Source organism: Syngnathoides biaculeatus, chromosome 2 (assembly GCF_019802595.1).
Source record: "Syngnathoides biaculeatus isolate LvHL_M chromosome 2, ASM1980259v1, whole genome shotgun sequence".
Classification (NCBI taxonomy): Eukaryota; Metazoa; Chordata; class Actinopteri; order Syngnathiformes; family Syngnathidae; genus Syngnathoides; species Syngnathoides biaculeatus.
In genome coordinates, this window is record NC_084641.1 from 42297221 (window position 1) to 42312644 (window position 15424).

Here is a 15424-nt window from a genome sequence, read left to right on the forward strand (position 1 = left end):
CTGGTGTTCTATGTGACAGAAGAGTCTCGGCTAGAATGAAGGGCAAAGTTTATAAAACAATGGTGTACGGATTAGAAATCAAGCTGTTGAGGTTCTCGCTCAAAAAGGTTTTATAGGATTAGAAATGAGCTAATTAGAGGCACAGCCAAAGTTGGATGTTTTGGAGACAAGGTTTGAGAGAGCAGACTTTGATGGTTTGGAGATATCCAGAGGTGAGAGAGTGAGTAGATGGGTGCTGAGGATGGAGCTGCCAGGCTAAAGAGCGAGAGGAAGACCAAAGAAAAGGTTGATGGATGTTGTGAGGAAAGACATGAGGACAGTGGGTGTTGGAGGAAGATGCACGAGATAGTCTTGGATGGAATAAGATGAGACTCTGTGACGATCCTTAATGGGACATGCCGTAAGGAAAAGAAGAAGAAGAATGCAAAACCACAATTTGTACTCACAGTTGTCGCAGACCACCTCCCCACAAATTGAGATGACCAAGTGACCCACCTACCCTCAGCAGTGTGGATTGCATTTTGTGCAGAAGATGTAATCTGTTACGGGTTACTAAATGTAAGGTTGTGGTGTCACAAGCATGCCGCAAGGTATAGGACCCAAATGCAGGATTCTGAGGCAGGGTCATGATTTTCGAGGATAATTTAGTTTACTTTTTCATTTAAAAAAAAAAAAAAAAACACTTGGCAAAGACGCAAGGCCACTACGAGACAAAACTTGGAACATGAGCAAAATAAGACTTGACTAAGGTGGCACAGGAATGCTGTCACAAGGAAAATACCCTCACAAGACATTTGCGTACTCATGCACAACGATGCACTCTCAAACACAACCAACTGCCAACTGACAATGCAACACATAAGTCTTATATGCCTGGCCTAATTAGTGTCAATGAGGCGCAGGTGAGGAGCTTCTGCCAGATGAACCAAACAGGAGTCGGTGAGAGCTGCGAACAAAGCACCACCAAGGCCTAGAGAGACACCGGCTGCTGCTGGTCGAGCACCGCTAAGGCATGGTCGAGAGGCGGTGGCTGCTGACGCTGGTCGAGCACCACCGAGGCGTGGTTGAGATGCAGCAGTTGCTGGTGCTGGTGCTGGTCGAGCACTCCCATGCCGTGGGCGAGAGGTAGCTGGTGCTGGTTGAGTGCCGCCGAGGCGTGGTCAAGAGTCGGCGGTTGCTGATGCTAGTTGAGCACCACCAAGTCATGGTCGGGAGACGGCAGCTGCTGCTGGTCGAGCACCGACGATGCATGGTCGGGAGGTGGCGGATGATGCTGCTGGTGCTGGTCGAGCACTGCCAAGCCGTGGGCAAGAGGCGGCTGGTGCTGGTCGAGCGGTGGCAGCTGCTGACATTGGTCCTGGTCAAGCGACGCCAAGGCTTGGGCGAGAAGCGGCTCGTGGTTGAGTGGCGCCAAGGTGTGGGCGAGAGGTGGCTCGGGGTCAAGTGGCACCGAGGCTTGGGCGGGAGGCAGCTTGGGGTCGAGCGGCGCCGAGGCGTGGGCGAGAGGTGGCTCGGGCTTGGGCGAAATGGGCTGTTGACACTGTGGGTCAGGCGCAGATGAGACATGAGCAACCATGTGGTGGAAGCTGTTGAGAAATCCAAGAGTGTTGTGCTCCTTTCGGAAGACAGGCTCTTGGTGATCATGGGGAGCTCCCAGAAGACTGGACTCATACAGCCAAGGCAATCAGAAAAACAAGCACGAGAATACTTGGTGTATTTTCTGGTAGGAAATAGGAAATGTAATAATGTATAGGTAATCATACAAGGAAAGAGGTGAGCGAAGAAGAAGTAGGACATTGAGAGGGAGGGACAAAAACATAAGTACGAGAGAAATACAAGAGGGGAATGGAACACAGTACATTGAGATGCAACACGGCAAATGTGAAAATGGCGAAGGGTAAATGAGGCATATGTGGACATGTACGCCAGGTTGGAAACTAAAGAAAGAGAAAAGGATCTTTTAAAGTTGGCCAGATAGAGGGAAGCGATGGGAAAGATGTGCAACAAGTTAGGGTTATTAAGGCTAGAGATGGAAATGTGTTGAATAGTTAGTAGTGTGCTCGATAAATGAAAGAATAGTTTGAGGAGTTGAATTGAATGACAGAGAAGGAAGAGTAGAAGAGGTGAGTGTGGTGGACCAGGAAGTGGCAATGATAAGTAAGGATAAAGTTAGAAAGGCACTGAAGAGGATGAAAAATGGAAATGCAGTTTGTCCTGAGGCATGGAAGCAATTTGGAGAGGTGGCTGTGGAGTTTTTGACCAACTTGTTTAACAGAATACTAGCAGGTGAGAAGATGCCTGAGGAATGGAGAAAAACACTTGACCATTTTTAAGAACAAAGGCGATGTGCTAAGCAGTGGGAACAATAGAGGAACTAAGTTGATGAGCTCCCCAATGAAGGGAAAGAGTAGTGTCGGCAAGGCTGCAGTGGTAATGGATAGGATGACAGGTGAGGTTAGACTTGAATACCCTTGGACCATGATGTTCACAGATGACATTGTGATCCCCAGTGAAACCAGGGAGCAGGTGTAGGAATATTTGGAATGGTGGAGGGTTGCACTGGAAAGAAGAGGAATGAAGATTATCTGAAGTAAAACAGAATATATGTTCATGAATGAGAGAGGTGGAGGAGGAAGAGTGAGGCAACAGTGAGACGAAACTGCACAGGCAGAGGTGAAATACAACAATCCAGACCAATGGTGAGTGGTAAGCAAGTGTAGAAACAGGTCAGGTTTGGAACAGCTCGTGGAAGCTCCTTTGTTTATGTGACAGAAGTGTCTCTGTTCGGATGAAGAAGTTTTTTCAGCCAGCCATGATGTCAGGATTAAAGACAGTGGCACTGAAGAGACAACAGGAAGCAGAGGGGGAGGTGGCAAAAATAAAGAGCTACTATTGGCTTCTCAGCGACGTTTTTGTTCTCTCTTGAACCAAACCTGTTGCACATACATTCCTGAGAACGCTGGTGATCCAGGTGTCATAGCCAGTCTTCATGATTTCACTATTCATTTCCTGATCAACATTTTCCTTAACGTTTCCCTGTATTCGACTGTTTGGATGAACATTTTGCTGACCATTTCCTTCAGTTCGACCGCTTGATGACAGTGACAACTCCAATGACGACCACAGTTCATATTCCTCAGTGTCACCTTGTTGCATGACTGCCTTACAACCCACAATGAACGATTTTCTTAAACCTGAGGTGTGTGAGAGTGTTCATTGAACAAGATATGTAGACTATCTTTCCCATTTCCCTCCTGTTTACTGAATGGACATCACACTGACATGAAAATCCCACATCCCGTTTTTACAGGCTTCTGTGGTTCCTTATCATAAAGTATGACATTTCATGAGAAATTTGAAACATTGCAGCGATGTCACATCTTCCCTGCTGGGTCCTGTTTTGGCCAGTTCGTTCTGTCATGAAATAGCGGCACGGGGGCAGACCCAAATGGAGGACTTCCAGGCAAGAACATAATGATCGGAGTGGCTTCATTCCAGAAATAGGTCAACACCAGGTGTAGCAGTCCAACAAGACAGAGGCACAAAAACGCTGGACTAAAGACAGTATCCAAAAACATGAAACAAGGTCGAATGACAATGGAACAAACTAAGAAACTTGACAAGATGTGGACAAACAAAAAGGGCACAGACTCATTGTGACAAGGATAGCTCTACACTAGACTTACGCTCAATAGTGGAGAATCAATTAAATGCAACGAACTGACAAATGCCAGTGACAAATTCCAAGACTAAATGCCTGGTCTAATTACTGTCAAATGAACAACAGCTGTGTGACAGCTGTCAGAGGTGGTCCTGCCCAGAGCAGTGGCCTGGCCATGCCCCTCATGGCAAAGGCCAGGCCTGCCCACAGTTTTACGCCGGATGCCCTGCCTGACGCAACCCCTCTGCATTTAGCCAGGTTGAGAGAAGCTTACAGCACCTGATATTAACAAGCCAGTCTCCCATCGGGCAGTGGGCAGGGTACACCTTGAACTGGTTGCCACCCAATCGCAAGGCAGATGGAGAAAGACAATAGTTGCAATCACAATCACACCTACAGGGAATTTAGTCTCCAGTTAATGCATTTTTGGGGATGTGGGAGGAAACCGGAGTGCCCAGGGAAAACACACGCAGTCACAGGGAGCACACACTCCACCACAAGGTGACCAGTTGTTTATGAATAAATGTAATAGATTTTTTTCGTTTTAGATGATATTTCAAAATATTCTATGATGAGATTTAGCCGCTTATTAATGTGAATGGCTTGTTTGTTTTTCCAGTTTCATAGAATTATTCTCTTAGCAATAGTTAACATGACGAATAATAATTTATTTCTTTATTTTCCTCTATCAGGAAGGTCTATTAGCCTTAAGTCACCAAGTAACGCATTCTAGGGGAAAAGTGGAATCCTAAAGTTAAAAATTGGAGATAGTTTTATTGTCACCCAAATCCAGAAACATTGAATTGGTGTGCATTCGCATATAACATCAAAATGGGTATCTAGTGTATTTTGCGTGCATTGCGCACAAATATTCAATATAAAAAAGCCCATTTTATGCATAGTGTACTGAGAAAATGTACTCAATTGATTACTTAGTCTTGTTTGAGCTGTAGAGTTCTATTTTTTGTCATTCTTAATTGTATTGTTACATATCTGTATCCAGTAGTTACGATTAACAGACATGGAGAGATCTTTTCATTTGGTGATTGGTAAGTGTATTGATTTAGTGCATAAAAATAGTTTATAAACTCTTGAAGGATTTATTTTACTTTGCAGGAGGAACTAAACTATTTGTTTGACAAACTCCCGCAGTTTGAGAGTACTTTGAAAAGTTAGTATTCTTTTTTTGTTCCTACTTGTAATTTATTGTATTGAAGAAAATTTCTGCTTGCTATTTGGAAGTCTTGGAACAGTTCAACCACATGCCCTAAAAACATTATTGTAAAATAGTTGTTTTAGATGGTCAATTCCATGTTGTTTCCAGTTGCTAAAATAAAGAGGTATATTAATAATTTCTTAATATGGGTGATCCCACATTGGTGAGCTTGTACTAGGAGCTAATTGAGATCCTGTAGATTATGGACTTTGCCACCAAGCTGTTAAGGTGGCGACGATTATTGGAATCTTAAAATATTTACGCAGTTTAAGAGTAGTGGAAATAAATGGGAGTTTTGAGAGTTTAATGATGTTGCAGTCTATTAGCTCAAATTCTAGCCAAGGGTCGCACTCTTCATTCTGTTGCAATCATTTGATAAAATGGTGTAATTGACTGGATAAATAGTGTTTAAAGTTGGGAGCATTTAGGCCTCCCTCCTGTTTGCTTTTCTAAAGGGTGGATAGACTGATTCTGTTTCTTACTTTTTTAATCAAGATTTATGATAGCTGGGGAGCACGATGGAACAGCTGGTAAGCATTGGCCTCATAGTTCTGAGGATCCAGGTTCAATCCCAGCCCTCCCTGTGTGGAGTTTGCATGTTCTCCCCATGCCTGCGTGGGCTTCTTCCGGCCACTCCGGGATCCTCCGACATCCCAAAAACATGCAACATTAATTGGACACTCTAAATTGCCCCAAGTTGTGATTGTGAATGCGGCCATTTGTCTCGATGTGCCCTGCGATTGGCTGCCAACCACTTCAGGGTGTACCATGCCTCCTGCCGGTTGAGGGCTGGGATAGACGCCAGCACTCCCGTGACCCTTGTGACGATAAGCGGCGAAGAAAATGGATGGATGGATGGATGGATGGATGGATGGATGGATGGATGGATTATGACAGCTGAGTCAAAGAATTGAAACCATTTAATTGTGTTCTTAAAATAAATTTATTTGAAGTAAGATTTTCATTTTTATTGTCACTATTCTTCTAGCTTGCTAGTTAACCTGCAGGGCGTCGGTGAAAAGAGTGTTGGCGAGAGTGATGAGGCTGAAACTTGAAATTGAGGGTGTAATGTATAATGTGATTAGTGGCTATGCCCCACAGGTCGGATGTGACCGAGAGTTGAAAAAGAAATTCTGTAAGGAACTAGTTGAAGTAGTCCTGAGCATCACAGACAGAGAGCCGTGATTGGTGCAGATTGTAATGGAGATGTTGGTGAAGGAAACAGGGCCGATGAAGAAGTGATGGGTAAGTACGGCATCCAGGAAAGGAACTTTGAGGGACAGATGGTGGTGGACTTTGCAAATAGGATGGAAATGGGAGGAGTGAATACTTTTTTTTCCCAGAAGAGGCAGGAACATACAGTGAAGAAAACACCTGTCCATCCCATACAATCAGTAAGACTCAAACTTGTAACGTGGCCAAGACCAAAGAGCTGTCCAAAGACACCAGAGATAAAATTGTACAACTCCACACAACTGGAAAGTGCTATGGAGAAATTGCCAAACAGCATGGTGAAAAAAGGTTCACTGTTGGAGCAATCATTAGAAAATGGAAGAAGCTAAACATGATGGTCAATCTCAATCGGACTGGAGCCCCATGCTTGATATCACCTTGTGGGGTCTCAATGATCCTTAGAAAGGTGAGAAATTAGCCCAGGACTACATGACAGGACTTGGTCAATCACCTGAAAAGACCTGGGACCACCATTTCCAAGGTGACCATTGGTAATACACTAAGACGTCACGGTTTGAAATCATGTATGGGACGGAAGGTTCCCCTGCTTAAACCAGCATGTGTCAAGGCCCGTCCTAATTTGCCAATGACCATTTAGATGATACAGAGGAGTCATGGGAGAAAGTTTTGTGGTCCGATGAGACCAAAATGAAACTTTTTGGTCAAAATTCCACTAACCGTGTTTGGAGGAAAACGAATGATGTGTTCCATCCCAAGAACACCAATCCTTACTGTGCAGCATTGGGTGATAGCATCATGCTATGGATTGTTTTTCTGCACATGGGACAGGAAAACTGTACTGTATTAAGGAGAGAATGACTGTGCCAATGTATTGTGAGATTTTAGGGAACAACCTTTTTCCCTCAGTCAGAGCATTGCAGATGGGTCGTGGCTGGGTCTTTGAACATGACAATGACTCGAAGCACACCGCGGTTTTCTCAGGTGTTCAAATCCTGATCCTGTATCGCACAAATAAATCGTTAAAAAAATCGTGCATTGCGATTTCTGGATTTTTCTATTTAGATTATCTCTCTCACAGTGGACATGCACATACGATGGGGAATTTCAGACCCCTCCATGATTTTTAAGTGGGAGAACTTGCAATACAGCAGGGTGTTCAAATACTTACTTTCTTCACTGTACTTCATCTAGTTCCAGGCCACGATCGATTCGGTATGTGATTCTTTAAACGTTTTAAACGCAAGGTTTAAAGCGGGATGCCCTACCTGACGGAACCCTCTGCATTGATCCGGGCTTGGGACTGGCCTACAGATTGCACTGGCTTGTGCCACCATTGGGCCACATCATGTATACACTGGAAACTCCCTGTTTTTGCTCTTATCACTCGTTGCCAGTCGGCTGACGGGTGGGAGGTTCGTTCACCCTCATCCGCTGGTTCTCTAGAACACCAGTGAGAAACCTCAGCACTTGGGAGTGCTGGAGCCTATCCCAGCTGTCAACGGGCAGGAGGCGGGGTATACCCTGAACTAGTTGCCAGCCAATTGCAGGGCACAAGGAGACAGAAAACAGTCACAATCACACCTAGGGGCAATTTTAGAGTGTCCAATTAATGTTGCGTGTTTTTGGGATGTGGGAGGAAACCGGAGTGCTCGGAGAAAACCCACGCAGGCACGGGGAGAACATGCAAACTCCACACAGGCGGTGCCGGGTTCAAACCCGGGTCCTCCGAACTTTGAGGCCGACGCTTTACCAGCTGCCCCGACGAACGGATAAAGGCACTGCACAAGCTTAACACAATGTGGGGCGTTAACACACTAATCTCTTCCCTGTTTTAAATGAAGAAGACTTCACATCTTTACATCTTACCCATTTTACCCATCTTATATAATAATAAATAATAAAACAAATAAATGCAAACTAACATCAAAACAGAAATGTTTCTTGTTCTTTGTTCTGAATGTCGTACCCGGGTAGCACCGACTGCCGGAGAAAAATCCCGTTTGTTTTTACACACTTGGCCATTAAAGATGAGATTCTGAGATATTGATACCTAAATATTTGATATTTCCTGTAGAAATGTGGTAATCTGGGATTAGATCTGAAGAAGTCCATGACTTTTCTGTTCTTTGGGGTATGTTGTCCAGTTAATAGAGTAGTCTGATGTTTGTAAAAATGTCTTAAAAGGCTGAAGACTGCGTAGAGAGAATGCCTTGCCTGGGTTCATGTAAATGAAGAAGGTCCTCAGCAAAAGATGGATTTTGTGGTCCATCACTACTGAGGATATACCTTGAATAATACCACTGACAAATAGCTACAGCAAGAGGTTCAATGAATATTGCAAATAGCATTGGTGAGAGTGGACATCCTTGTCTGATTGATCTTTGGAATATAGAGCTTCATGAAATAATCCTGTTTGTGGTTATTGGGAATTTCTGGGAGTTATATCATCTTGCTATTGTCAGGGGAGTGGCCAGACCACTGCCCTGGGCAGAGCTGCCTCTGGCAGCAGCTTCACACTTGTACCGTATTGACACTAATTAGGCCAGACATATAACCCTTGAGTTTGTCATTCTCAGTTGCCAGTTCATTGTGCTTGAGACTCCCATAGGCTGCATGACTATACAAGCATCTCCGCAGCTAAGTGAAGTCTTGTTTTTTGCCAAAAAGTAATCAGACTTTTTCATGTTTTTTATTCTTCTAGCTAGCTAGCTAGCTTGCTAGCGAGGCCTACATTGGACCACAAAGAAGAAGACTACGAGGACTGTGAGGATTTAGAGGATGCTGGGCAAGCGGACATTAGCTAACCCTAGCTAATGGGGGCCCATAACTCGAGCCCATTGCTCGAGTTGTTGTGCCTCTGGCTTTTTTGGACTGCTTTCCTGTGTATTACCTCTGCCTGGAATAAACCCCCCTTAAAGGAGAAATCCAGTTCTTTGCATGAACAGTCTATTCAATAGGTCATATAATATGTACTCTATTTTGACAATGTGATGCTAAATGCGCTCTCACTGAATAGTGTGTTGAGAAGATTTTTGTCGACAATTCCGAATTTTCAGGGGTGCTGCCATTTTCGCAAGTCACATGATGTACATGGGCGTATGTGACGTGTACTGTGCTGTTCCAAACACTCGATTTCTTGGATTTATCCTCATCTGATGAAGAAATAGCAATATTGGTTGATCGGGAAGACTGGAATACTTCCATACATATTTGAACCTGTGGCTGTTATCAATGTTGAATATTCGGATGGTTCTTCGGGCAGAATGATGCTGGTGGTGGCGGAGGCCTTTAGCCTAGCTTCGGCGTCCTGAGCTAACGAAGCGGGCGGCAGCGGAGGCCGTTAGCCCCGGCGAAAGGCCTCCTCGAACATTGAAGCTCGGCTCGCAGACTCCCGCTGGAGCTCGCATCCGCCGTCGGAGCTCGCTCGTCAGACTCAGTGTCATTCACGTCCGAAGAACCAGCCGTGGCTTCCGGCCCGGAGCTCTCGGGCACTTTTGTTTACGCAGTTATGTTGCGCGCCGGCCTCAGAGTCATCAGACTCAGCGTCATTCCGCCCGAAGAACCATCTGAATATTCAACATTAATTACAGCCACAGGTTCAAATATGTATGGAAGTATTCCTCAGTTTTCTCGATCAACCGATACTGCTATTTTTTCATCAGATGAGGATAAATCCAAGACATCAGCACTGGGCCTTTTTCGCGGCACGGTACATGTCACACACGCCCACGTAGATCATGTGACCCTCGAAAATGGCAGCACCCTGAAAACTCGTAATTGTAGATGAAAATCTTCTGTTGAATGAGAGAGGATTTAACATCACATTGTCAAAATAGGGTACATATTACATGACCTATTGGATACACTGTTAATGCAAGCACTGGATTTCCCCTTTAACATTAGTCTTCCATTTGGGTACAGCCACATGTCGCATGCTTGTGACACAACGAACTACCGGCGAACTGTTGGTGGAAATTCAGCAACTATGGATCGAAGACAGAGAAGAGGAGGAAAATTGATTCATTGGCAGAAGATGAAAAGTAATGCACAGAGCCTACAACTGAGTTTAGGGACTTTGAATGTTGGGACAATAACAGGAAAAATTAAGGAGTGGTTCATAATGATTAGGAGAAAGGTTGCGATATCGTGCATCCAAGACAGCAGGTGAAAAAGTAGTAAGGCTAGAAGTTTAGGAGCGGAGTTTAAATTTGACCATAGTGTAGGGGTTATTTTAAAGGAAGCGCTGGCTAAGAATGTCCTGGAGCTGAAAAGAGAATCAGAACGAGTGATGAGGCAAAAACTTGAAATTGAGGGTGTTATGTATAATGTTACAAGCAGCTCTGCCCCAGATATAGGATATGACCAACAGTTGAAAGAGAAATTCTTGAAGGAACTGATGTAGTTCTGAGCATCCCAGACACAGAGAGAGTTGTGATTGGTGCAGATTATAATGGATATGTTGGTGAAGGAAACAGGAGCGATGAAGAAGTGATGGTTAAGTACGACATCCAGGAAAGGAACTTTAAGGGGCAGATGCTTGTGGACTTTGCAAAAAGGATGGAAATGGCATGGAAAAAAATTACTACATCAAAACTATCCCATAACCTACAGGCTGTCGGTGGAACTTCAGGGGCTGTGGGTCAAAGACAAAGAAGAGGAAGAAAGCAGATTTGTCAGGAGAAGAAAAAGGAATGCACAGAGCCTGCAACTGAGGGTAGGGACATTGAATGTTGGGACTATAGCACAGTTGGTTGACATGATGATTAAGAGAAAGGTTAATATATTGTGCAACTAGAGGTTTAGGAGCTTCACTTCACACCGATCTGTCTGTTGATCTCCCGCTCCATTCTTCCCTCACTTGTGAACAATACCCCAAAATACTTGAACTACTCCACTTGGAGCAGGATCTCAACCCCAACCCGGAGAGGGAACGCCACCCTTTTCCGACTGAGAACCATGGTGCTGAGTCTCATCCCAGCCACTTCACACTCGGCTGCGAACTGCTTTAGTGAACGTTGGAGATCAAGGCTTGATGAAGCTAACAGAACCACATCATCAAAAAAGACCAGAGATGCAATACTGAGGCCACCAAACCAGACATCCTCTACGCTTGCACCTACAGATTCTGTCCATAAAAGTTATGAACAAAATCGGTGACAAAGGGAAGCCTTGGCAGAGTCCAACTCGCCCCGGAAACGAGTGTGACTTATTGCCAGCAATGCGGACAAAACTCTGGCAGCAGTCATACAGGGACCAAACAGCTCGTATCAGGGGGTTCGGTAGCACATACTCCCAAAGAACCCCCCAAAAGACTCCCTGAGGTACACGGTTGAATGCCTTTTCCAAGTCCACAAAACACATGTAGACTGGTTGGGTGAACTCCTATGCACCCACGATGATCCTGCTAAGGGTGTAGAGCTAGTACGCTGTTCCACAGCGCGAACAAGAACAACATTGCTCCTCCTAAATCTGAGATTTGACTTCCCAATGGACCCTCCTCTTCAGCACCCCTCAATAATCCTTACTAGGAAGGCTGAGGAGTGTGATCCCCTCATAGTTCTTAAAAAGGGGGAGCACTAACCCTCGTCTGCCAACCCAGAGGCACTGCTCCCGATGTCCACGCAATGTTGCAGAGGCGTGTCAACCAGGACAGGCCACAACATCCAGAGCCTTTGAGAACTCTGGGCGAATCTCATCCACCCCTGGGGCCTTGCGACCAAGGAGCTTTTTAACCACTTCAGTGACCTCAAGACCCCAGAGACAGAAGAGCACGGCTCAGAGAACTCAGACTCTGGTTCCTCATGGGAAGGCGTGTTGGTGGAATTGAGGAGGTCTTCGAAGTATTCTCCCCACTGACTCACAACATCTGTAGTTGAGGTCAGCAGTGCCCCATCTGCATTATACACGGTGTCGATGGTACACTGCTTCCACCTCCTGAGACACGGAACGTTGAACCACAATTTGCTTGAAGCCGTTCACCATGGCCTCACCGAACTCCTCCCATGCCCAGGTTTTTGCCTCTGTGACAACTAAAGCTGAATTCCGCTAGGCCAGCCGGTACCCATCAGCTGCCTCAGGAATGCCACAGGCCAAAAATGCCCAATAGGGCTCCTTCAGCTTGACAGAGTCCCTCACTGTTGGGTTCTTCCCATTCATGCCCTTCCAGGTTTCACTGTCATTGCCCACATGGGCATTGAAGTCCCCAGCAGAATAATGGAGTCCCCAGAGGGAGTGCTCTCCACCACTCCCTCTAAGGACTCCAAAAAGGGGTGGGTAGTGAATTGCTATTTGATGCATAGGTACAAACAACAGTCAGGATACGTACCCTTACCTGAAGGCGGAGGGAGCCTACCCTCTCATCCACCGGGGTAAACCCAACGTACAGGCCCTGAGCCAGGGGGAAATAAGTCCTGCTCGGCGTCACTCACCTTGGGCAACTCCAGAGTTGAACAGAGTCCAACCCCTCTCAAGAGGAGTGTACAAGAGCGTAAGCGATGCGTAGAGGCTAGTCTGACTATATCTAGTCGAAACTTCTCGACCTCACCCTCCAACTCGGGCTCCTTCCCTACCAAAGAGGTGACATTCCATGTCCCTTGAGCTAATTTCTGTAGCCAGAGATTGGATTGCCTTTGGCCGCCGACCAGCTCACATCGCACCCGATCCCTATGGCCCCTCTCACAGGTTGTGAGCCCATGGGAAGGGAGACTCCTGTCTGTTACCCTTTCAGGCTCTGTCCAGCCAAGCCCCATGGGTGCAGTTCCAGCCAGCAGGCACTCTCCTTCGAGTCCCACCTCAACAACACAGCAACACAGCAACAAAGCAACACAGCAACTGGGCAACGAATAGCAAAGATGAAGCTAGACATGCTGGTTCTGTTTACTTTCGATAATAATGGCAAAAGTAAGAAAAAAAAGAAATGATGTTACTTTAGGTGAAACTAGATGAGATTTTCTATTCTTCGAGTCTGGTCTGAAGCCAAAGTAGAAAGTACAGGACGACATGGTGTGTAAAACTGTTTGGGAACATCATTCAGCTTTCAACATGCATTGCTAAAGAAAAACAGACGGGAATATCATTGTGTATTAAAAAATATCTAAACGAATTAAAGTTGGAAGCGACCTTTCAAAATAATCGTTCTTCGTTGGCTTGGTTTGGTTAGTAATGTATTTTTTTGTTTGTTGATATTTTTGCAAAAACAAAATTGTTCTTTAAAATGTTCTGGTGGAAATGGAAATGCTGTAATCTGAATCTTTTAATGAGCCATGTAACTTCAATGGATGACACTGATCTAACTACACTGCATACTTCTGTTGCTCACAGTGGTCAAAGGGAGCACTCACGGATATAATGCTCATACATGTCAAAAATTAGAGGGAACGTTGACATCAGCCTATTATCCAGCTCGTCAATTGATTCAAGTGTGGCACGTTTTAGCAAGGTAGCCTCCTGTTCGCGGTCTCTATTTTCCATTCTCCTACGCCCCCACGACACACACGCGCACACACGCACACACACACACACACACACACCAAACCCCTAGATCGCGAGAAGCTGGCTGCTTGAAAAGTAGATCTTAGGGTAAAAGAGTCTAGGCACCCCTGATCCAGACCATCTGCTGCAGTGCACGACTAAGCACCCAGGATTTATTGTTACCTGTCTGAACCCATGGGGACTTCAGGTTGCCTATCTCCAATTCAGGCAACAGTATGGAGACCAACTGGATTTTCCACAACACAAGTAAGCGCTATTTTAAAAATTATGAATATGAATATTTCTCCTAATAAGCCCATCTTTTGCCGTTTACATTCAGATTTTTCAAAATAAAAAATTATATTATTGTTCCTGCTAAAAGCAACATTTGTCCAATCAATGCTTGTTCAGACAAAGTCCCATTCTGGAAAATTGTCACATGAGTATATTTTCTAATTTTCAGGTTAATGGGACATACTTCTTATCGACAGTTTGTGAGATTTGTGTTGGGGATTTTTTGGCAGAAATAACCGCGTGCTACTTCCATCATGCTGTGTGTCTAAGATTCGTGACAATTTTTCTAATCTAGATGGCCAAGACTCTTCTTCTTTTCCTTTTGGCTTGTCCCGGTCGGGGTCGCCACAGCGTGTTATCCTTTTCCATCTTAGCCTATCTCGTGCATCTTCCTCTCTAATGCCAAATGCCCTCATGTCTTCCCTCACCACATCCATCAACCTTCTCTTTGGTTTTCCTCTCGCTCTTTTGTCTCGCAGCTCCATCCTCAGCACCCTTCTACCAATATACTCACTCTCTCGCCTCTGAACATGTCCAAACCGTCAAAGTCTGCTCTCTCGTACCTTGTTTCCAAAACGTCCTAGTTTGGCTGTCCCTCTAATCAGCTCATTTCTAATCCTATCCAACCTGCTCACTCAGAGCAAGAACCTCAACATCTACATTTCTGCTACCTCAAGTTCTGCTTCCTGTTGTTTCTTCAGTGCCACAGTCTCTAATCCATACATCATGGCCGGCCTCACCACTGTTTTCTAAACTTTGCCCTTCATCGTAGCACAGACTCTTCTGTCACATAACTCGAATAATCCAGAATAATTCAAATTGCTACAAAACTGAGCCACACGTCTTCACCATTTGTACGCATTGATTTTTATCCTATGATCCCTGAGGAATTTTCTAAATGGATGGGGTTTTTTTCAGCATCAACAAGCAAAAGCAAATAACAGGTCCCCTCTTTGTGGCGTCAGAGGTAAACCAACCGAAAGGAGGCGTTTGTCAAATATGGGAAACTAGGTGAAAATTCATGGACTTGAATTTATCAATACTTATATTTTTCGGTAAAAACATCAAACAAGATATGCATTTTATGGTACAGTTGAACATATATTTTCGTCTAGATAATATAACGGGCTCGAAAAAAGACGTTACATACATCTTAAAGTCCTGTGATGCCAAGGGTACATAGAAGAATTACGAACAGAGGCTGAAAATAAGAAACAAAATGTAACAAGAGGATAATCTCGTGTGTGGTGATGGTGAATTGTGGTGGGTGAGATGAGATTTGTACGACATGTGTGTTTAATGCATGTGGAACTAAGCAGAGCAGGAATAACAGAAAGATAAGAGTGAAGGTTCATGCTTGTCGCATGTGTGATTCCACATTTTGTTTGTTTACCTCAGTTGAAGTCGAAGAATGATACAGAATACTATTCAATTCTGACAATAATATCAACAAATCAAGACAAGTACTTATCTGGAATAGCCAGGGAGGGACGTTGGAATCTTGAAATAGTTGCCCGTTGACATAAAGCGTGTCGACCACCAATCACGCTTGAGTTCCTTTATCACAGAAATTCTTCATTAGTGGGTAA

At 44.8% G+C, this 15424-nt stretch overlaps 1 protein-coding gene across 1 annotated transcript; it reads right to left on the reverse strand.

Moving 5' to 3' along the window:
- Positions 1-1001: 1001 nt before the first annotated feature.
- On the reverse strand, positions 1002-3747 carry LOC133493241 (uncharacterized). Its single transcript, XM_061806353.1, has 2 exons — positions 3687-3747; positions 1002-1720 (listed from the first exon to the last, which is right to left on the reverse strand). The coding sequence occupies exon 2, from the start codon at positions 1574-1576 to the stop codon at positions 1184-1186; it is 393 nt and encodes a 130-aa protein (XP_061662337.1). The 5' UTR covers positions 1577-1720; positions 3687-3747; the 3' UTR covers positions 1002-1183.
- Between the last annotated feature and the right edge of the window lie 11677 nt (positions 3748-15424).

What these genes read in the sequence shown, in the direction of transcription:
- LOC133493241 (XM_061806353.1), bottom strand. Translation starts at nt 1,576, where the DNA reads ATGGTTGCTCATGTCTCATCTGCGCCTGACCCACAGTGTCAACAGCCC.